Here is a 23751-nt window from a genome sequence, read left to right as displayed (position 1 = left end):
CAATTCTTGAATCCATTGCTCTCTCCTGTTCAGTTTTGAGCCCAGTTCATTATTCATTTGCAGTGTCTAAAACAAATGGACCAGTGGTTAGGCTCTCTGGGTTGTCCATTCACAAGTATCATGAGCTGGCATTCTTCATCCACTTGGTTTTTCTTTTGTGGATAGCTAAGCCAATCTCTTCTGTGTGATTTAGGAAGCTCTGTAATGTTCTTTGGTTTGATACCCCCAGCACAGTATTATCCACAACATCATACATGCATAAATATGAATTTTAATGAAGGATTATAAAGTTCTTTCCTCATAAGAACTCTGTTACCATTAGAATTTTACCAGCGGAGGTGGATCAAGGTAGAACCTGTTTATAGAAAGAGATACTATAGAAATTTTTTTATGAGTTCTCTTAGAACCAGTTTGTGAGTACATTACTAGTGGAAGTTTTACTTTACAGTGTTATGGTACATAGAGCAGTGGACTTGGAGTCAGAAAGTCCTGAGTTTAAATCCAACCTCAGATACTTACTAATTGTGCGAGCCTGGTTGAATCACTTAACTTCTCTGTGCCTCAGGTTCCTCAGCTGTGAAATGTAGGTATAATAATGGCCCCTCCGTCTCAGCGTTGTTACAAGGATAAAATGAGATATTTCTAAAACACTTAAAGCAGTATATAAATACTAGCTTCTCTCTCTTTTTCTCTCTCAATCTCTTATCTATCTGTCTACTATCTGTCTCTTTTTCTATCTATCTACCTATTTCATTGTCCTCTTCACTGGAAGACAACTCTTGTGGTGACTACTCTCTGTTAGGATGAAATATGTCCTGAGAGGCCCACTCTGTACTTGCATCCTTTGGGATGGTAGAATTCTTTGAGTCTATCCTCCCCACCCCAGCCCCCACCCCACCCCCAGGGAAGGGGTAGGAGCAGTGAGAGGGTTCCTGTCAACCATAGAGTCAGTCTACAAATTCTCAGATCTTTTGGAGAAAAAGGCTGAGTGAGGTCAGACCTTCTCCCAAATGCAGTAGTTGGTCACTTTGCTTGTAGGCTGTGTTGTACACGAAGCAGACCTTCAGTAAATGCACATTAACCTTGCAGGATGGAACTTTGCCTAGTCTGCAATATGGAGGGAGTCCAACCCAGGCTGGGGTGGAAATTCCACAGCGTGTACCTGCTGGTCAGTACTTAGTCAGCTCCTTTACACCCCTCCCTAACCCAGTATGCGTGCCCTGTTCTCGGAAGGGTTTTTGGCAGATGTCTCCTTCCTGAGAATTGGCACCCCTGCTTACAGCCCTCTCCTTGCTATTTGAATGCATAGTCTATTCTCTGACTCGGTTTGTGTTTCATGTGGTGTTTTATATTCACAGGTATCTCAAAACTCCTTTGTTCAGCTCCTTATGGTATGGTCACAGAGCTCAGTGAATAATTGAGCTATTATGTTTAATCTAATATTTATACAGGCAGGCTTGTGCTAGATGCTATACAGGAAGCAGGATTATTAATAGCCTCTGAAGAGTGGTCTCACCTCTTCATTTGAGAGGTGTATGAGTCATGCTCGAGAGGGAGAAAAGCAGGCACATTCAGAGGAGGCCGATAAACGTGGAACTGGGGGTGGGAATGGATGGTATTTCATCTGCTTTGTTGTTTCTCAACTGTGCTTAGTGAGATTAGAATAGATCCCTGGAGGAAGTGATCCATGAAGAAAGATTTGAAAAAAGGAAGGGAGATGGTTCATTGTGTGGGCAGTTGTAAACTTTTCCAGGGCAACAGAAAAAGAATGTATGTGGGTGAAGGGAAAGAAGGGAACAAGTGGAACAAAACCGGAGTAATGTTTCTTAAATTGCTGATGGAAAGCAGTTGTGGGATTTTTTGTGGGGAGGGGAGAGGGTGGTGATGGTGGTGATGATATGTGTGGGTTTAGGGGGGAGGGATTGGTTAAGAATGTCATAGAGGCCAAAGTACAGTGTGGGAAGTCAGTAAAGTATTTTTCTGGTTTTGAGGATTGCTCACAACCCTGAAGATGAACTGCATAAAGTGGATATAGATAAAAATTCAGGGCTTCTCAGCAGAACTTTCAGGAGGGTCCCTTCCTCTCTCATTAATGGCAGAATCAGTAAGTGTTTGGTTGGAAAGATAGCGCCTTCCTTTTGTGGTCTTTGCTGCAATGGAGAGATCTCTAGGGCAGCATCATTGCATAGGACTGTAAGTCATCTGATAAGTGTCTTCCTGGATATATAGTACCCAAGAGAGAATGTTGAAAAGTCATACTTTTAGTTAGTTTTATTTTTTTATTATAATATTTTTTTAATCATCAAAAATCTGCATTCTTACCCTTCTATCACTACCCCTCCCTCCGACCCCACTCTTCCATTAAGAATGAAAGAAAAATCCATTACAAAGATGTACAGTAAAGGAAAACAAATTTTCACATTGGCCGTGTCTAAGAAAATATCCCCTTCTGTACTCTTTCACCTCTGTCTTAGGAGATTGCTAGCATGTTTTATCATTAGTCTTCTGGAATCCTGGTTGGTAATTACGCTGATCAGAGCTGCTAAATCTTTCAGAGTTGTTTGTCTTTGCCGTGTTGTTGTCACTGTGTAAATTGTTCTCCTGACTCTTTTTACTCTGCCTCAATTCATATGTCTTCCCAGGTTTCTCTGAAACCATCTCTGTCATCATTTCTTACAGCACAATAGTATTCCATCATATTTATTTAACAACTTTAGTTGGTTTTCAGTGCTAGTGCTCACATTGCCCATCTTTTTGTTGTTGTTACTCAGTTGTGTCACACTCTTTGCGACCCCATTTGGGGTTTTCTTGGCAAAGGTACTGGAGTGGTTTGCCATTTCCTTCTCCAGCTCATTTGACAGAGGAGGAAACTGAGGAAAACAGGGTTAAGTGACATGCTTAGGGTCACATGGCTAGTAAGTGTCTGAGGCTGGATTTGAGTTCATGAAGGTGAGTCTTCATTGCCCATCTTCCCTTACTCAAAAGGAAATTGCTTCCATTTTCCTCTTACAGAATCTCTCAGTTGGATGGGAAACTGGAAGTCTTCTGTTCCCAATTCTACCTGAATTCTACCAATGTGCCTGAAAATTAGTCATCCAGCCTTTGATTGAAGCCCCCACTCACCTCTAAAGACAAATCATTCCACTTTTGGATAACTCCAATTGTTTGAAAGTTTTTCCTTTTTATATTCAGCTGAAATTTACCCTTCTTCCTTCAGACACCAAGAACTAGTCTAATCTCTCTTTTTTCTTCACTATTTTTCTTCACACACTTTAAGACAGCTGTGTTCTTACCCAACCCACTTTCCACTCCCCATGTTAATTTGTTAAACATCCTTATTTTCTTCCAGTGATCTTACGGCATGATCTCAAAGACCTTTCGTTACCCAGGTCACCCTTGCCCATGCCCTTCCCAAAATGTGGCAGCCAGAACTGAATAGACTATGTGCTATGACCAGGTAAAAGGACAGCAGGAGTCTCCCCTTCCTTGTTCAAAATACTGTGTCTCTCAGTGCAGTCCAAGATCAAAATAGCTTTGTGGGCTTTTCATATAGGGCCAATGGTCAATTCAGTTCAATGACCACTGATTAGGAATGGCTTACAACCCTTAATAATGAATTAACTGATTATAAGGCCTGATTACGTCTAGTCATTGAAGATGGCAAAAGATAAAAATGAGACAATTGATGCCTCCAGAGAACTTACATTTTTCCAAAACCCCTAAATATTTTTCATATTAGCTGTTGTCTGTTCATGCCTCTGTCATCTTGTAGTTATAAAGTTAACATTGTGTGAAGTTTTTTTTAACCCAAACGTATGCTTTGGCCTTTTTCTCTGTTTTACTTTATTAAATTCACTTCAAATTTCTAGCCTATTGAAATCTTTTGTGAACCTAATTCTGTCATCCAGTGGATTAGTTCTCCCTTTCGGTTTTGTGTCATCTGCAAATTTGATAAGCATGCCATCTGTGCCTTTATTCCGAGTTATTGAGGCACACTGCGTAATTTTCTATCATGATTTCATTCTTGATAGCTGCCCCTGCCTATTGGACCTACTTCCGTGGTAGAATGTTGATCATGGATCTCACCTAGCATGGATGGAAAGCCTGTCTCTCTTTGGGTTTTTTTTTTTTTTTTTGCATATTCTCTTTCTCACCTCATTCAGTGTGACAGTGGGGTACTTTATGTGTCATATAATTGTTCAGGATGCCAATGATTAAGAAGAGGTATGCATGTTTTGATAAGAGCCAATTTTATGACTGAGGAGGCACAACCAAGGGAATTTTTGGAGCCTGGTAGAATAAGAACACTGGATTTGGTGTTAAAGAACTTGGGTTCAAATGTTACCTCTGCCGTTTACTATCTAAATCACCTTGGTTAAGTTACTTAACCTCTTGCTCTCATTTTCTTTACCTCTAAAATGAGAAGTTTGAACTAGTCTTTAAGGACATTTCTATCTCAAAAATCAATGATCCTGTTGTAATAATCCCAACCAATATCAGGTCTAGGGAGTCTGGGATACCTGGCCTCTTCATCTTCACCTAGGAGTCCCTCTCAGCTTTGTGACCCAGGCATGCACTGACCAGGTTTAAGATTAGGGGAGCTTGGTTTACTTAAAAGCAGGTCTAGATTTTTCTTTAATTATTTGTCTCTTTACATCCCTACCTCAGAACCTTGGCAAAAATTAATTAAAACTTAGGCTTTGGTTCATGTCCAGAGTCTTATCAAATTGGGAAAAAGGTACTCAGTATACAACATAAGTCCAGGATGGGACAGCTATTTGTTTTCTTCACGCAAAATCAATGAAGGCTTAATATAGACTTATAAGTTCACATTGACAAAAACCATAATACAAATGGCACTGATAATATAATTACTATGAGACTTTCCTAGAAGACAAAGACATATATAAACATGATCAGTTTGCTGTACTGCTCAATAGGTGTTTATATTTCACCTTGGCTCTGCACTGTCTCCCTCAATTGGACAAGGCTTGGGCTCATCTTCCCCTTATTGGTCATCTTTTCCTTCCAGAAGCACTATAAGGGAGGGGCTGGAGCCAAGATGGCAGAGTAAAGGCAGGGACTTGCCTGAGCTCTCCTCCAAAAACCTTTAAAAATAACTAAACAAATTCTAGAGCAGCAGAATCCATAAAAAGACAGAGTGATCTGGTTTCAAATCTTGGCCATCCTACTTATAACCTGTGTCTTTGGCACCTCCCTGGGCCTCAGTTTTTTCATCTAAATGAAATGAGAGGGGCAACTAGATGGCACAGTGGATAGAGCACCGGCCCTGGAGTCAGAAGGACCTGAATTCAAATCCAGCCTCAGACACTTGACCCTTATTAGCTGTGTGGGTCACGGGACCCAGATGACTCAGGAGGAGAAAGTGAGGCTAGTGACTTTGCACAGCCCTCCCTCACTTAAATCCAATTCATTTGCAAGTCATGTTATCATCTTCCTGATGTCATGGTCCCCTCCGAGAGTGAAGGACAAAGTACAACCCTGGGCAAGTCACTAAACTCTGATCGCTTCACAAAATAAATAAATAAATAAAATGAGAAGGTTGGGCTGGATGATCAATCAGTCAAAACATTTATTAAGTGCCTGCTTTGTGCCAGGTGCCATGCTAGGCTCTCGGGATATAAGTACAAAGAAAGGAATGATTCCTACTGGAAATGAGCTTACCTTCTACATAATGTGTGTGTAAAATGTATACATATACACACACACATAGCATAAATATAAAGTTCATATATATGTGCATGTATATATATGTGTGTGTGTGTGTATATATATATATATATATATATATATATATACATATACATGTATACATGGAAGTAGTTGAATGCAGGTTACTCTTGGAGAGAGGACATTGACAGCTGGAGGAATCAAGAAAGGCTACAAGCAGAACATGGTCTGAGATGCCTCATAAAGGAAGAGGGACTGTATTGGAAAGGGCGAAGGAAGGAGTGCATGGCAAGCATAGTGGATGGTTAGTACAAAGGCTTGGAGGTGGGAAATGGAGATAATCATGAAGGTTACTTCCCACTCTAATATCTTATGTTCCTATTAGAAATCCTAATCTGTAATTCTGCTTTTTTTGTTGTTTTTTTTGTTTTTGTTATGAAGGGTACATCTTATTAGTAATGGGACTTACAAAGTGCTTATCAGTTGCCGGAGCTATTTTGTATACAATACACGGTATATAAACTGAGAAGTGAAAGCACAGTACAGTTACACTCTATTGGCCTCCTTGTATTCTCTGTTGACCCTGACTTCTTAGCATTTTTGATTTCATTTTTGAGTGTATGTTTTAAAATCAGAACGGATAGGGCTTCAAGGATCATTTGAGGGCATCAAAGATGCAGAGACTTGCCCTGACTTTGCAGGATCCACTTCCAGCCGCCTTTGACCTCCTTGCCCCTTGAACTAATTACTCTAGCTTGCTTCATGCTTGAACCAGCTCTGCTGCTTTTGACTTCTATCTTCCAATCTTCAGCCTGGCATTGTCATTTCAAACCTCCTCTTCCTTTGTTGTGTTGCACTTGCAGTTTCTAGAGCTACTAAACACAAGGACATGATTTTTGTGCCTGCTTTTCCTTGGAGTCTGATGGCCAGTCATCTCACACACTTGGGGCAGGTGTAAGGGGGTGTGGAGCAGGAGTCCCACGTCCCAGGGCTGGCTTGTACCCGTAAGACTGACCCACTGACTACGCCTGCCAGTGAAAGAGCTGGAAACATGACTCTCTGCTGCCCTCTCTGTTCCTTCTCAATGTTTGTGTGTCCTCATAGGACCTCTTGGATCCTTAATACCCTTGAGATGTGACACCGCAATTTCCTCAAAAATGAAATAGCAGCATTTATTTATTTGGTGTATGTATTTTCACAATTGATATGATTGCTTGACAGTATAAGACTCTTAGAATTATTTTTATTTCTGACTTTATTGTCAGTCAGTTTGGGGCAGGAAAAATTACTCTGTGATGTTTTTTAAAAAAAGTTAGTTCCACCTGTAAGGTTCTGAACATCCACATCTATGTCTCTAAGGATGGTGGTAAAAAATTTTGTTTCTCTCTCCTCCCTCCTATTCTCTCTCTCTCTGTCTCTCTCTCTCTCTCTCTTTCCTCTCTCTCTTCTCCCTCTCTCTTCCTTCCCCCCTCTCCCTCCCTCCCCTCCTCTCCTTTCCTCTCCTCTCCGCTCCTTTCCTTTTTTTCTTCTCTCTCTCCCTTTGTCTGTCTGTCTTTGTCTCCCTCTCTCCCTCTCCCTTTGTGTCTGTCTGTCTCTCCTCTCTATCTCCTCCCCCTCTCTCCTTTTAGGGCAGCTGCCCAAAGCAAACTAGGTCACTACACGGATGCAATAAAGGATTGTGAGAGAGCAATAGAAATCGATTCCAAGTACAGCAAGGCCTATGGGAGAATGGGGTAAGTTCTCTAGAAGCATGTTCAAGTTGATCTTGGACTTCTCTGCTGCTGTTACATACGTGCTTCTTCACTTGTCATCTAACGTTTTATCCCCTGAACTGACATGGAGATTTAATATAGTTGTGGGAAGGGAAAAAGAACTGACCTAAGTCTCTGTGGTTTGTGGGTGTGAGAAATGGAATTAGGGCCTCTGATCTCTTTGTATTGGCACTCTGATAGAAAATAGCTTTTTGCCTCTAGTGCTAATCCTTCTGGCACGATGAATAATTAACTGTATTAAGTGATTGCTGAAGTTTGTCCAAATGGCAAAAGGCTAGGGTAGGCCAATCAGGCTGGAACTGAATTAGTCTGATTTTAAAACAGAATCAACAAACAGCCCAGTTTAGGGATTATGCCCGTAGTTGGCCCTTGTTTTTCAGTAGATTGTAATGATTATCCAATAAAAGGATCCTGACTAGGTAGAGCTGGGCTGAAGTGGGATAAGCACGTGCTTAGGGTCACAGTTTATGTTGATGGAATAGAGATGAATTCTGGGTGTGTTCCATAACTCAGTTCCTTTTTTTTTTTTTTTTTTGAAGCAGTGCTTCAGAGCTTTTTGTTTGTTCTCTCTGCAGCTAAGCACAAAGCAAGTCCAAAGTCTTTAAAGTGTCCATCCCAGGAAATTGTTTAGCATACTGGAACTGTATGATTAAAAGAATCTAAATCAGCTGGACTGTTTGTAGAGCTTAATTTCGATATCCATAAAACAAAGCATTCAGAATACCACCCTTAAGAGTGAAAGGACAAATGGAGAGATGATGTGTGCTGAGCATGACACCTCAGTGGCCAGGAGCTAGATTGCAAATTCCTGTACCCATAGAATCCTTCCCTCTAACCAGATTTGTTCTAGTGGATTTATTGTGAGGTCCAATTCTGATATGGGCTGGGTGTTATGAGAAGCAAGGTGGTGTGGTGGGTGGAGAACACTCCAGGAAGACTGGGATTTCAGTTATGCCTCCGATATATACTGGCTGTGTGACTCTGGGCAAGTCACTTAACTTCAGTGATCCAGGCAATTTTCTGAGACTATAAATTGGAGGGAAGGTGCCAACCTGCATTGGTAAGGGGAAGTTCCTCACCTTGGAGTTCCCTGTACCAATGAAGTCACAGATGTAATCCATTTTTCTATCCCTCTCATTATAGAAACCTTGGACACATTTTGTGATGTATTGACATTAAAAGAATTAATGAATGATGTTAGGTTTCTGTCCTGATTTGCTTTTTTCTCCTCAGGCTGGCCCTCACTGCCATGAATAAATATGAAGAAGCAATTACAAGTTATCAGAAAGCACTGGATCTTGACCCAGAAAACGATTCTTATAAGTCTAATTTGAAAATAGCAGAACAGAAGTTAAGGGAGGTGGCCAGTCCTGTAAGTTGTTCGTGATAGCTCACTGGAATATTTTTCTCTGACGCATCTACATTTTGTATTAAACTATAACGGGGTAGAGTGATTTTTGGGGCATAATTTCATTACAGACTGGAACAGGACTGAGCTTTGACATGGCTAGTTTGATCAACAATCCAGCCTTCATTAGCATGGTGAGTACCCTTGTGTGATTTCTTCTGTTGTACCTAGGCTCTTGTAGCTGAGTGCCTGCTTCACAGAAAGGCTGATGCAATGTGTGAAAGTAAAGACTGCCTTTAGGAGGCAGGAGGAAGATGTCTACCATGTAGTTTCATTAGGTTTTCCCCTTTTTCCCCCTTCTTGCTGCCCCTCCTCCTTCCCATCTAAAGCACCAGTTTGCAGTGCATGGTCTGGCAATTTAACCTTTTGATCATCCAATTTCAGCATCCCTGAGCCTTTTCCCAATCCACCCTGCCAACAACAACAAGAAGTGGGCAGGTTTACACTTGGCTGCTTGATTCTGACATTTCTGAACATAAATGGTGCTCATTCTGGGCCTTGGATTGCACTGCTCATTTTTAGGGATAAAGGCTTCAACTGAGTTTAGGAGCCTTGAGAAGGGACAGCATTTGACAGGCAATTATCTTTCTGGTAATAAAGAAAATGGGAGTTTTTCTCAGTACTTGTCATTTAGTGCCAGGGAATAAAGAAGGAACTGTGATCTACAGATTGATAGCTGTAAATAATAAATATTGTTGAAACCTTTGCCAGTATACCAAGGAGAAAACGGGCATACATCCAAAACAGAATATGGGATGGTATTTTTGAACAAGCATTCAGGCCCAGACATTTAAGGAAAAGAAATAAAACCTTTGGGTCCTGCTGAGCCGCCCCGCCCCACACACACATACACACACATTTTTTATTGACAAATGGGCTACTTCTAATGCAAGGGGCTTTTGGGTCATATCTTTAATTTGTTCTCATTCCTTTTGACTCAGGTGCCTAGTCAATAAAGTGACTGCCATCATTGGAGCATGATACTGTTATCTGAAATCTTTCTCCCCTTGGAACATGATTCCTCAGGGCTATTTTCTCAGTATCTTACCTTTCTTTCCACACCCACTTATCTTGTCCATTATAGTTAAATTCCACAAGATATAGATGCATGCTTTATGCTTTCTACCTCCACCCCACTTTTAAAGATGTGCTTGTAAATACTAACTGGCTTAATGGGAGTTATTTCCTGTCCATTTCAGGCAGCGAGTTTAATGCAGAATCCTCAAGTTCAACAACTGTGAGTATTTGGATGGAGAGAGAGAGAGGGAGCAGGGGTGGAGGGGGGAAAGGAGGGGAGAGAGGAGAGGGACACAGAAAGATAGAGACAGAGAGTGAGAGAGAATAAGAGAGAGAGAGGAGGGAGAAAGAAAATGAGAGAAAGAGAAGGAGGGAGGAGAGGAGCAAGAATGAGAGAAAAGAATGAGGGGGGTGGAGAGAGACAGAGAATGAGAGAAAAGAGAGAAAGAGAGGAAGAAAGAGAAGACAGAGACAGAAAGTCAGAGAGAGAGAGAGAGAGAGAGAGAGAGAGAGCATGTTCCATATCACCTTCATACTTAGACGTTAGCTAGGTATCTGAGAGAGTAAGAACTTTAAGGTGTTGCCAGAGATTACTCTGAACTCATCTTTTTTGGAGAGCTCTCAATCAAAATGATCCACCTCCAGTCCTGTAGTGGATCTAACTTTCTCTCTATACTTCGGGTATACCCTACTCTTGCAGGCACCAAACTCTATTAACTGGTTTGAGAATCCGTAACCATCCCTGTAACTTCTCTCTTGCATATTCTAGCATGTCAGGAATGATGACAAATGCCATTGGGGGTCCTGCTGCTGGGGTTGGAGGCCTGACTGATCTGTCCAGCCTCATCCAAGCGTAAGTGTCATGTTTAAGGGAATTCCTTTTCAGTGTTTTATGAGAAACTTCAGCCCAGCTTGCCTATAAACTATAGCTTCCAAATAATTTTTTTTTAGTAGTGTGGTCTATATATAGCAAAGTCCTGGTTAGTGTGTATAAGGAATCCCATGAAGTGGTCTATGAATTCAAATTCATACTATTTGAAGCTATAATTTTATAAAATATGGTAATTGGTTCCAGCCCAGTGAAAAATGCTGTGTGTATCTGAATATTATGTCCATTTTAGGGGACTCATTATTAGCACTCATTGGGGCCTAGCTGTAGTGGAGAAGGACCACATTTACAGTTGTGGAATTTAGAGTCCCAGCTCTACTACTTGCTAGCTGTGTGACCTTGGGCAAGTCTGTTTAACTCATTTAATTTCAGTTTTCCCATCTGCAAACTGGAGCCAATAATAACTTGAACTTCCTGCCTCAGAGAGTCGTTGTTAGGATCAACTGATATAATGTATGTAAAACACAATATAAATGTCACCTGTTAATATCTTTACTTCTGGTTCTAATGTCAAACCTTGCCACCTTTACCACCTACCCATGTAGATGGTGCAACAATTAAGAGTCTGGAGTTTGGAAGACCTGAGTTCAAATCCAGCCTCAGATACTTACTAGCTATGTGACCCTGGGCAAGTCACTTGACCTCTGTCTGCTTCATCTCTAAAGTGAAAATAATAGTAATACCTACCTCCCAGAGTTGTTGTGATGATGAAATGAGGTATTTATAAAATGCTTTATAAACCTTACAGCACTATATAAAGGCTACTACTACTGTTATTAATTACCTTCCATGTCTTCAGGGTTCATGAAGCTGAGAAGGTGTTCACACATTAGAATTTCTTTTTTAGTTTATCAGCTCAGTGCTTGGACAGTATGACAAAAGGTCTGAATTCTCTGCTTAGCTCTGTCTCTGTAATCAGGAATTCTGTGAATTACTGTGTTTCTAACAAGATACTGAAATATATTTGCATGCGTTATTTTGTTTATCTCACTTTACACATGGAGAAACTGAGGCACAGATTAGTTTAAGTAACCTACGGAGGAAATCCATGGCAGCTCTCAAACCGAGGTCCTAGTGCTTGTCTACTATGCCCTATCGTTGATTGTGCTGTCACTATTTGGTTCCCTAACTTCTTAAATAAGGGTGTTCATGTCTTCCTCCCTTCTCTCTTCTTTCTCCAGAGCCTTCTAAAGGTTGCTGACCTAGGATTTGTCTGCTCTAGAATATAAATTCATAAATAAAAAAGCCAAAAAAGCTAATTAACAGCGAGCCACCTCCTCTGGATGTGTCCCACACACATTCCAGATTTCTTTCAAGCTTGTCGTTGTTCAGTAGCATCCGACTCCTTGCGACCCCATTATGGGGCGTTCTTGGCAAAGATACTGGAGTGGTTTGGCATCGACTTCTCCAGTTTTTCCAAGCTTAGAATCTTTTTAATTTAGTGGAAGTAAATCTTGACAGATTGTACTTAACAATTCCTGCTTACACAGGCTCTACCTTGAAAATAGGGGTGTATGTCTTATAGAATTAAAAGTAATTACTTTGGGAAATTTTAGCTCAAAGACCAATATGTACTTCCTTTCCATTCTTCTCTTTCTCCTCTCCCTTCCTTCCTTCTTTCCTTTCTCCCTTTCTTCCTTCCTTCTCTTTCCTCCTATCCTTCCTTTCTTCTTTCCTTCTTCCCTGTCTTCCTTCTTTCCCTATCTTCCTTCCTCTCTTCTTCCCCTTCCCTCCCCTTCTCAGTAAGCTTGCCGGCTTATTGTAAAGATTACTAGAAAACAGGGTATTCTGTTCAAGAAACAGAACTTAGAATGGAAAGGTATGAGGATACCCTCTGGACTAGATTTTATTAGATTTTGACCTGTAGAGTACGTATTGAACTTTCATAGTTTTGCTAGGCTCATTCTTTTTAACAAAAATCCTGAGTAGTTTCCTCTCAGAATTGCTAGTTTGTACAGTGTGTCTGTGTATCTTTATGGCCTCTTGTCTTTCAATTTGTTGTTTTTTCCTATGACTGAAGGGATTTAATTGGTAGGTCTGTGGTTGACCAGGTGGGAGTTATTCCTCTTTTGGGATGAAACCAGTGAAGGCCTTGAAAAAGTCCTGCCTCACTGTCATGTAACTGCTTCACTATTTCTCTTCATTGCTCATGTACATCTTCTTAGAACCACGGTTCACAAAGCATGTTTCTGGGTACACTAGTGTGTGGTAGGTTTTGCTTAGATAGGCTTCGAGATTTTGGACATCATATTGCAATTAACATTAGTAAATAATTTTATTTAATATAAATTTTATTTATCTATCATCCATAGTATGATCAGCATATTAATCATAAATTATTCAACCCTCACCTATTACACATATGCACTAACCTCAATTAGACCTTGAACTCATAAAGAATTCCATAAAAATATCTGCTCTTATCAAAGGGAAGCTGCATGTTGCCTGAGTTTCCCAGCTCTCCAATACTATTGCCAATATGCAGATTTAAGTGATAGTAGTCCTGATGTCAAATATGGTGCTCTGAGCAAAAGAAAAAAAAAGTTTTTAGAAATGAAGCCTACCCCAGGCATTATTATGGCTTTAATAGTTCCCTCTTGGGGTACACTAGTAAATTGCAGTCCTGTGTCATTTCTAAGTTCACTGCTTACTTTTTTCTCTTTGCTCAGTTCTAAATGCCTCTTCACCAGAAGACCTATTGAGCAGACCTAATCAAAGGCAGTGAGGTGGTCCAGTGGATAGAGCACTGGGCCTGGAGTCAGGAAGACTTGAGTTCATATGTGGCCTCAGACACACACTAGCTGTGTGGCCCTCGGCAAGTCATTTAACCTGTTTGCCTTAATCCATTGGAGAAGAAAATGGCAAACCACTCTAGCATCTTTGCCAAGAAAACCCCAAATGGATTCATGAAGGGTCGGACGTGACTGAACAACAACAACTTGCTTTTTATTTAGGAAGATGAATTTTCCTTTCACAGGGTTTCATTTTGGGCAGTTTCAGTCAAGTCACCAAGTATTTATTAAATACCTGCTTTGTGCCAGGTTGTATACTATGTTCTGGGAATAAAAAGAGAAAAAAATTCCCAGCTCCCAAGCTCCCAATCTAATGGGGGAGACAGCATGAAAACGACCATGTACAAATAAGATAAAATTGAAGGTCATCTCAACTTTAAGCAAGCCTGAGAAAAGCTTTTTGCAGAAGGTGGGACGTTAGCTGAGACTTGAAGGAAGCCAGGGAAGCCAGGAGGAGCTAAGGGAGAGCTCTAGGCATGGGAGACAGCCCGTGGAGATGCTTAGAAGTGGGTCCTGGAGTGTCCTGTGGCTCCAAGCATCAGAGAGGCCAGTATCGTACCTGCAGTGTGGTATCGGTAGCATTTGCATGTTCTGCCTAACCGTGTTTCCTGTCTTGTCTCCATTTCCTTTTGCACATGTCCTATATCTTGGGTTATTTTCCCCACTCTCACTGCCTTTTATCTGTGTGCTGCAGGGGACAGCAGTTTGCTCAGCAGATACAGCAGCAGAATCCTGAACTCATCGAGCAGCTGAGAAATCATGTGCGGAGTAGGTCCTTCAGCAGCAGCACCGAAGAGCATTCCTGACTTGACGGGAGACCCATCTCCTAGAGCTGCAATGTGAATGGTTTTATAGACCTGACGTGTTTACTCTAGTTAGTTAGGGGGTGGGGGTGGGGGGAGAAGAAAGAAAGAAAGGGCACCATTTTAACTCTGCTGCTTGGAAATGAGATGAAAAGAAAACCCTTGGTGTGTTTCTTTAAGAATAAATCTGTTTAGAAAATAGATTTACCACTCACAGACTTGAACATATCATTGTATGTAGAGTGATTCCTTTGTAAATGAATATTTAATAGCATTGTTAACTAGGATTCCAACATAATAGTTGACAAGATTCTATTTTCAGTCTCTGTCCTGTGTATTAGTATTGTCAGAGCCTCTTCACAGAAGGAAATATTAACTGAACACTAGGGCTGTTTGTTGGTAGGGGATTTGGCTCAGCATCCTTTAAAATACTTGTTGGGGCAAAGGTAAGGACAGGTTTTTAAATGCCACCCTATTCATTTGAAGTTCCAGTCAAGCATCTTTTCCTCTATGTCCCAGAAGTACCGTATTTGCACCTGAGCAGCAGAGCCAGGGCTAATACAGCTTGCCCTCCCTCTTGGCCAGTTCCTATCTGACATTGCTCATGTCTGAGAATCCAGATTATAGTTAGCAGTGTCAGCTAATTTAGCATTGCTCATGGTATTGGGTGAGAAGAAAACTAGGAGCTGGTGAAAAGGAAAGCTTGGAGAAATAGAAGGCAATTTAGAGGGAAAAAACGTCAAGGAGCTGGGTGGGGAGGGGAGGTGTGGAATGGAGATTGAGGGGAAGGTGGGAGATGCAGAGAATGAAATTAAAGATGGGATGCCCAGATTTTCTATACAACAGCCCTCAGAGAGTCTTACCCACAGTGTGGTACTGGTAGGATTTGCATGGCCAGCTGTGTTCTGTATAAATATGCATACATATGCATATATATATGAATGTGCATAATGAAATATGCTTAAAAATCTTTTGTGGTGGTACGTAAGTCAGCTATGTAATGGTATCATTTAACTAGCACAATTTTACCACTGGAAACCTCACCACAGGCAAAAAAAAAACCAAAACATGGGTCATTATCTACATTAGGTTCAAATAAATCAATGACTTGAACTTGAGGGTTTTCTAAGTGCATTTAATTATGTTCTAATAAACATTGTTTTTTTGATCTTGGCAATTTTTATGATGGATCATAAATGATATCCAACTGTGACTAACATTGCTTGCTCGTACAATCATCTGTTTCCTTAAGCTTAGTTTGGCGCACCAACCTTCTGTTTTTAAGCCTCTGTCAAATACAAAATTTAACCATCACCTTTACCGGAAACACTGCAAGTGTTCTGCTTCATGCAGGAAGAGTAAATACTAAAGAGGTCTGTGGCTAAAACAGTGGACTAGACTGGGTTTTAATCCCATGTCGACCTCAAATTTGTGTGTGGCATATATGGTAAGGCACCAGACATCCGAATATCTATGATCTCATCCTTGATTCATGCCATTAGTGCGGATCATAGCCCAACTATGCCTTCTTTTATCCTGTGACATTTTTATCCCTGTTCTTCTAGAGACCCTCCAAAGAAGGGCTATACAATGTGTCAAAAACCTAAGTTCTTTCTACATTTAATGGGTTCAAATACAGCCTGGTCCATGTTATCCTTTACCCTTCCTCTTTTTCTAGCCAGATACTTGTTGCCTGATGCCCCTTAGGTCACTACTTGAACCTAGGGTAGGTCACTGGTGTCATAACATAAGGTTAAGCCACAAGTCTCGTAAGTATTATGTCAGAGGGCTTGTGAGACTATCACCAAGCATTTCATTTCCTTTTTTCGTTTATCAATGCTTTTCAGATCTTCTGTCAATGCCATTACTTTCTCATTTTCATCCCTTTAGCTCATTTTGGAGTATCCCAGTTACCAATCCAAAGTTCTTACCTCCTCCATCCAGCTTCTCATTTCTGAAGACAGGGTTGCTGAAAATCAGCTTTTCAATGTAATTTTGTGATATGATGTTAATCACAAGGTTAACTTTCCCACCCCCACCCCCCGGTTTGTTTTTTTCCAAATCTATCAGAACCAGCAGTTTTCTGCGTTCCGGTGTTTGGCGGGGGGGCGTTGCTGGGGGTAATGCAAGGTTTTTCTTCTTTTGACTTGACATTTATCAAGCACCTAGTATGTGCTAGGCATGGGGAATACAAAGATACCGGGAAATAATTTAACCTAATCCAATCCACCCAGCTTGATGTTATCACCGTTGATTCCCTTTGGTTTCTCCAGTGGTTCAGACAGAATGTTCTCTTTGCACAGCTGTCTGATCCTAATGACTCCTTTCTCTGCTCTGAGGCAAGCTCTGCCAAAGATTGCTCCTCTATTCATCCTGACTTCACCCCATCTGGGTAGGGGCAGGGAACATGCTGGAGGTGCTATGATTACTAAGCTCTCTATTCAGATAAAACATAGTATGATTATGATGGCAGGAAATCTGCTACCATCGATCTTCCCAAAGATCTCGCCTAGATCTTTCTATTGTGGTAGAAAAAGAAACCTTCTCTTATCCCTCTCCGTGAAGCTAGAGCTTCTTCAGTTAAAGAAAATATTTTAAGAGTTAGGCTTTACAAAGCAGGGGGAATCGGTTAAAAAAAAAAGCCATAGTTCTATCCAGCAGGGAAGATAAGAGTGGGAAAGGGAAGGACAGAATGACCACACTTGCCTTGGTGAGCCTTAATGTATTATGTACGTAAGACACTGAAAGAAGAGGTGGATTGTTACTCACTAGCTTCAAGTGTTTTACCCAAACTAATACATCTTTTGGGCTCAAGGCCAGATTCTTTGTACTCCAGGTTTGCTCCCAATTACCTCGAATGAAACCTTACTAGCCTTCAAGATACCTTTGTAGCTTGACTCTGACCTCTTGCCAGAAGTCAATTTGATTTTAACAACCCTTGCAAATATCAGCTGTTGATGTTACTTGATGGCACTCTTAGACACGTTAAAAAATATTATAAAACCCTAATTTATTTTCTCTAGTGCTTGTGGTCAAACTATGTTGTTCTGTATTAAAAGTGGTTTCCATCTATCACCTTTGTTTTATGTGAAGTACAAGGGCATTTGGCTGATGGAACTATTTCTACTTCTTGCTTTTAACCCTCCTTGACTTCTGAAGATCTCTCTTCTAAGATTTTTCATCTTATTAAACACAGTCAATTTGATATATAAATCATATAATCTTAGCCCGTCTGCCCCTCAGGATTTGTGATTTATTTGGACACTTGACTGCACAAAAGAATCTCCTCTGTCTCTCCCCTATCAGGTTTAGGAGCTGGGAATCTTGTCATCTTTATGCATGATGAAGAATCTCCCTTACTGATGTACAGGGTGAAATTTTTGTAATCATTTCTTCTGCTTGATTCCAAAAACATTCCTTGAACTTTCCCAGCTTTTGTATGTCTAGATGGAAACCAGTTCTGATCAAATTATATACTATTGTTTATTCAATTAAACTTTTTTTCTTGGTGAGGCAAGGTTGGGAGGGGTGTGTCCACAATTATATCATCACTCATCTAGGGATTTCCTGGAGTCCCAGGAAATTCCCTTTACTGATAGAGAAGGCTCAGAAAAAGTTTCTCAACTTCATTAAGCAGATTTCTGCTGTTACGGTTGTATTAATGTTGTATGTAATCCTTGACTTGTGCTTAGGTGGCAATGTTCATTTCATGTGTCACACAACAAAGAATGAATTTCATACCTATCTTTTATAGTTTATGTGTAATACAAGTACTTGTCTTTTCTAACTAATGGCGTTATCTAATGTTACAGGGTTACACTACAAGTGAAAGTATAAACTGTGCGAGGGTCCAATTACTTGTATATTAACAGAAGAGGCTTTATAATCCTGAAACCAAACAATGTAGCAACTCCCAAGTGACCACCACATATTAAATGCTTTTCCATTTGAATCTGGGAAAAAACAGAAGGGTCCTTCATGAGAAAATATATGATGAAAAACTAACGTGCCAATTATACTGGCTACGTGGTTTTGCTGTCATTTAACTCATCTTAATCACCGAGGAGGAGGAAGAAAAAGACACTTTATAATTTTAACTAATTGCACTTTATTTTACACCGAGGACATTTCATATGGATTATTCCAATTAAAGTGGCAAACCATGTTCTGAAATCACTTTCATTTTAGGCCAACAACAGTTTGTCATGGTAATTAATAAATACTTATGCATTTAAAACAAATGGATGTTTATAAATTATTTAAGCCACACATACTTAAATTGCATGTATAATTTTTAATTATTTCAGCTTGCCAAATTAGTATTGCTTTTTACATAATAGTTTATGAGCTTTTATTTTGCTGACCACTGTCCAAATGGCTTTATTATTTCACAAAAAGCTTCATATCACCATATATTCAGCATTTTCTTTGGCTGTGTGGCAGTGATAAGCAAGTTTGGTGATTAAACATAATGAAGGGGCAATTTATCATGAGAAAATAAATACAAGAAGCACTCAGACTTCAAACACAAGAGGTATCAACATCAGAATGGTGAAAATCATGTCAAGAGGGGTAGATTTTAGGTTGCAGCAAATCATTTCCTGGCTTTAAGAGATGGGGAAATTCCACTAGACTCCTTATTTAGTAATAAGAAGACTAAGTTATCACATAGTTATAACAAGGCCCAATTGTGGGAGGAATAACTGTTGGAACTTGACCAACTGCGACCATGTTGTTATGACTAATACAAAACTGTTAATGTCAGGAGAAAAAAGAAAGCTTCACGTGCTTTAAATATATAAAGCACTGCCTGACATTCCCAGTAATTTCTAAGCCTATTAGACAAGCACTTGTACATCTAGGTAGTAAATATCACAGGTTAAACAAGGGAGACTGGCCTCAGTCATTCTAAACACTGTCCTTGAGAATTCTGTCTACTCTGAAGAGCTGGGGGGTAGGACTGGGGGTGGAGAGAGAGAGAAGCAGGCTAAATAGAACAGTTATGAATTCTTTATATAAGCTTCAATAGTTAGAATTCCATAAACCTTCTAAGTGAAAGCATTCTATTATCTAGGTTGCCACCTAGAGTTGAATGAAGAATGACAGCTGCATTGTTAGCAAGGGCCCCACCATTTTCAAGTGCTAGCCTCTGACAAAGGAAGGAGTCTGGTGCCTACCTACAATGAGTCCAAATGAGGTAATACTGCAGAAAATATAGATGTGAAGATTTATAATTTATTGTCTTACAGAAGATAAAGTCAGGAGAGAGCTCTCTTTAAAATATAACAGAGTGTCTCGAATATCCAGTCTCATTACTGTCTCAAGGAAGAAATTTAAATAATAATAAAATTGTTTGTGATGTGCTTATGTTCCTAATAAAACCTGATGGTAAAACATTTTTAACATCCAGATTTTAAAAAAATAGAAAAAGCTGTTTAAAGAAATATCATAGAAATCACAAAGACAAAAGACTTTCTTTAGCCTTCTACTTGAATGGTTGATGACACTACACAGACTTGGGCAATATCATCATATTCATATGTTCTCTTCAAGAATGTGTCTGTTAGTCGTAAGCCAGAGACACTCTAGTGGGAGAAAAAAAGAACTTGGTCAAGAGTATAAAGGGCTGAATTAATAAGAACAAAACTTGGTACAAGTGGCTATGAAAATCTAGATTACAATTTGAAGGTGAATGTTACGCTTACGAACTTGACATTACTAAAAAGAAAAGTCACATACTTGCAGTCCCTGTACAGAAGAAAGCAGCGTGAGGGCAAGATAAAGAGATGAACTGGGGTTTAGCTTTCCCAGTTGTCTTCCTGAAACTCCACACCAGTGGATGGAATTTGTATTGCACATTTCCAAAACCAGGTCCATGGTCCTTTCACTGCTAGAGAGATCAGAGAAGTAGGAATAAATCTCGTTCCTTTCAGAAAGGCTTACAGTAGCACATTTCTTCAGTTTCAATTAGTGCCCCTGTTAACTTACATTTAATAAACTTCCTCTCCAGGAATAGAAAGAAAAAGCTGCAGAAGTAAAAGGCAATTTACTCGCTTTGATTTAGTGTTGCTGCCTGGCTTTGTATCAAGTCTTACATTCTGGCTTCATGCACTGTTTTGCAAATGGAACGACCTTGCAAAAGGACATCTTTCAATCCTCTCCCCTCCCCTTCCCATCTCTTTTCCTCCCTTTTCCCCGAGATACAAGTTGCCATTATCTTCACTTTTTCTCGATTTCAAGATTTAAAATGGCATTTGAAGTAACCTGTCTGCATGCTGGACTTTCTGGTTTTAATTCCAGCACTGAACCCCTAGTGCTAGTCGCCTCTTGTTCAAAGTGTTGCTCCTGCTCTGAAAGGCATTCAGAATTCTTGCCTAATCCTGCTGCTTTCTAGCTCTTCTGTTTCTATTAAATGCTCTTCGTCAGGAATAAAAAGGACAATCTGGGTCTGTTCCAAAAGCCATTTTGATGTCTAATCCAATTCTTTGACTGATTTGTAGTGATAGGGCTCACGGACATGCAGATACATGAAAGTATCTGCCTAGAAATGAAAGATCATAGGACCATGTTCAGGTCTGATCATTAGTAAAAATATTTCATCTGAAAATCCTACTGCTCACAATATTGCAATTAAAGTTTCATTTTAAATGGCTTTGTAATATCTTTATAAATCACAGTTGTCTAAAACTCAATTTCCATGACCTAGTTGGGTATAATATCCCAAGACGTTAGACAAGTGATTTTAAGAGAAAAGCTGTCACTGTATCACCTTCAGTTAACTCTGAAACTCTGAAGAAAACTAAAACTATTGACTTTCATAGTTCCTCTATTATTAGAGATATACTTTTAAAATGCTATAAACCCCAGATTTGGGGGATTCTTGGGATGTTTGTAGAAGATTACTCCAGTTTACGAATGTTAGGAATGTTATGAACAATTACCCAAATATTTTCACAGAATTAATAACAAATACTGTCACCTTGAACTATCTTAGCACTGAGGACTTTGAAAGTATTTTCACATCCATTATCTCATTTTTTCCTTCTCTTTTGCCTTGTGGAAAGGAAAAAAAAGGAGGAAACAAGCATTTATTAGCGCATGCTAAGTGCTTTACAAATATCTTATTTGATCCTCACAACAATCCTGTGAGGTAACTGTTATTACCTGTCCTATTTTATAGCTGAGGAAACTGAGGCAGTGACTTGCCCAGGGTCACACGGACAGTATGTGTCTTGAAGCCAAATTTAAAATCGAGTCTTCCTGACTCCAGGCTCAGCACTCTGTCCTCTGTACCACTGAGCCTTCTTGTGGGCAAGGAGGAAAGATATCAACATTTAATATGTGGAAAAATTGAGGAACATGAAGGATACCTGACTTGTCTAAGGTCACACAGCTAATTAATGAGCTGGTAGTTAGACTATGCTTTTCTTTATGAAAAATGAGATAACGCTTCATGAAAACTTAATTACAATTTGTGTGATATATGATCTACCTCAGGGAGACACTCTAGTTTTTAACTTTCAGGACACAGAGGGTGGACAATGTTATATAAAATGGAAGGCAACGCAAATGATTTTGAAGTATGGCATGTGGACTCCATCTCATTGTTTTACTGTCATATATTGGCTCTTTGGCCACTTGAGAGAGAATATGTTCTTAGTTGCTTAAGTTCATAAGATTCAACATCGCTCAATAAAACATAGAGGATGTCTGCCAAGACCATACTTAAAAGGACAGAGGCATTTTCCAAATAAAAAACATATTCTGAAGAGAAAAAAGCCAGAACACAGACATTACCTGCAGTTTGTTATTTTACAAGTAATATGAAAAGGTTCTTCCAGATTTACAGTATCTGGGATTGCCTCCAAAGACAACCTAACATCACCATAACCTGGGGCCTGAGGGAAAAGAAGGGGGAAAAAAAACCAAGAATTTTAATCCAGAATACTGTTAGCTCATCACAATGAAAGTACCAATGCAAATAAAGATACTGCCCAGGTCATATGGTGTTTATATCTCAGAGGGTGGTATACTATTGGATGGAAGTTCTAAAAGTTTAATTCATTCTTCTCCTGTGGGTCTCTCATCTCTACCTTTTGTGACATTGCTACTTTAATGGGAAAAGGGACCCAGAAGTTACTCCTTCTGGCTACAATTATCCTGTGGCCAAATAGTTAGGAAGAACTTGGCAGATGGCTTGGATGTGAGCTTGAGGTGAAGATGCACTGAGCTTCAGGAAGGCTCTCAGAGGTGTTATTGCTTCCATGTGCTTAATAAATATACCAGGAAGAAGAAAACACTATTCTTACCACCTTCAAATAACAATTGGGAAATCATGACTTTTCACAGATATATTAGTAGAGACTATGGAAGCATTGAGATAGTAGAGTGATGTGAAAGACTGTGGAATAAAAAAAGACAAGGTGATAGCTAATGCCAATTACCTTGCTTTTTAAATTATGTCATTTATTTTTACATTTTGCCTTTACATCACCATTATCTTCAAATATATCTCTTCTCTCCCCACAGTCCAGTCATCTGTGTAATACAGCTAACTTTCTAGTAGTCTAACTGGCTCAGCAAATTATTTATTTCTTCTTGAAAAAAGTGGCTGCTTAAATAATGCATATCTTTCCTTCTGAAATTACAATTCCAGAATGGAGAGTGACTATTTTACTCTGGCAGTTTAGAACAAGGTCAAGGAGATTCTTCTATTGGACAGCCTTTATAGCCTGAGGGGGAGAAAGACCTGGACAGTGGTCGTTATCCTTGGAACAGGAGCCACAGAAACTAGAAAAGCCATCATCATTTTCATTTTTTCTTGACTTATTAACATAAGAACTCAAACCTGCTTTAACTCGTTCACCACATTTGCTTTGTAAAATATGAAGTCAATTCTTACTTAAAGAGCTGGAGATGATCAGTCTTTTGCCTGTTGTCCTCTAGTGGTGCTGTTCTCGTACTTAAAAAAAAAAAGTTCTCACCATTCTCTGCAGTTGGCTGGTCTGCAATCTTCCTCTTTCACCCAAGTTTGTTTTCCATACTATATCTAATTTTCCGATTACTGTTACTCCCTTAATAATTCCAGCTTTTTCTGCAAATTCCTGCTTGGGTTTCAGACAGTATAAGTACTGCCGGGTATCCATTGGTTGCAAATATGTCCTTGAGCCAAATGTGGACACACTGAAGGAGGAACAGAATAGATAAAAATCCTTAGCATCTTTTAAAAAATAATGCGCTGCCTCCCCAAGCCAGAGTACGGCTATAGTTATTCTTAAAGTAATACGATATATAGATTATTTAACAGGCGCGACATCACATCACTGACTTGAAGGGGTGTCATACTTTCTTTAGTAAATATTCCAGGGGTTGGAGACAA

The 23751-nt window shown here is 39.8% G+C and overlaps 2 protein-coding genes across 6 annotated transcripts in view; one reads left to right on the top strand and one right to left on the bottom strand.

The window, feature by feature from the left end:
- The window catches only part of SGTB (small glutamine rich tetratricopeptide repeat containing beta), an 84496-nt gene extending 68947 nt beyond the window's left edge, over window positions 1–15549 (top strand). For both annotated transcript variants that reach the window (XM_036762128.1, XM_036762121.1), the window contains exons 6-11: window positions 7320–7424; window positions 8697–8835; window positions 8943–9005; window positions 10071–10108; window positions 10658–10741; window positions 14264–15549. In XM_036762128.1, the coding sequence (XP_036618023.1) occupies window positions 7320–7424; window positions 8697–8835; window positions 8943–9005; window positions 10071–10108; window positions 10658–10741; window positions 14264–14375 (541 nt within the window). In that variant the 3' untranslated portion in view covers window positions 14376–15549. The remainder of the gene's footprint in view (window positions 1–7319; window positions 7425–8696; window positions 8836–8942; window positions 9006–10070; window positions 10109–10657; window positions 10742–14263) is intronic.
- Window positions 15550–18460: 2911 nt separating this feature from the next.
- TRAPPC13 (trafficking protein particle complex 13) overlaps window positions 18461–23751 on the bottom strand; it is a 39652-nt gene continuing 34361 nt past the window's right edge. For 2 of the 4 annotated variants that reach the window (XM_036762103.1, XM_036762087.1), the window contains 4 exons: window positions 23357–23555; window positions 22170–22270; window positions 20112–20262; window positions 18461–19957 (listed from right to left, as the gene is read on the bottom strand). In XM_036762103.1, the coding sequence (XP_036617998.1) occupies window positions 19850–19957; window positions 20112–20262; window positions 22170–22270; window positions 23357–23555 (559 nt within the window). In that variant the 3' untranslated portion in view covers window positions 18461–19849. The remainder of the gene's footprint in view (window positions 19958–20111; window positions 20263–22169; window positions 22271–23356; window positions 23556–23751) is intronic. The other 2 variants (XM_036762110.1, XM_036762095.1) reach the window with 1 other exon arrangement.

This window comes from Trichosurus vulpecula, chromosome 1 (genome assembly GCF_011100635.1).
Source record: "Trichosurus vulpecula isolate mTriVul1 chromosome 1, mTriVul1.pri, whole genome shotgun sequence".
Taxonomy (NCBI): Eukaryota; Metazoa; Chordata; class Mammalia; order Diprotodontia; family Phalangeridae; genus Trichosurus; species Trichosurus vulpecula.
Note: the sequence above shows the minus strand (reverse complement) of the source record. Positions and strands in the feature narration are given on the sequence as shown.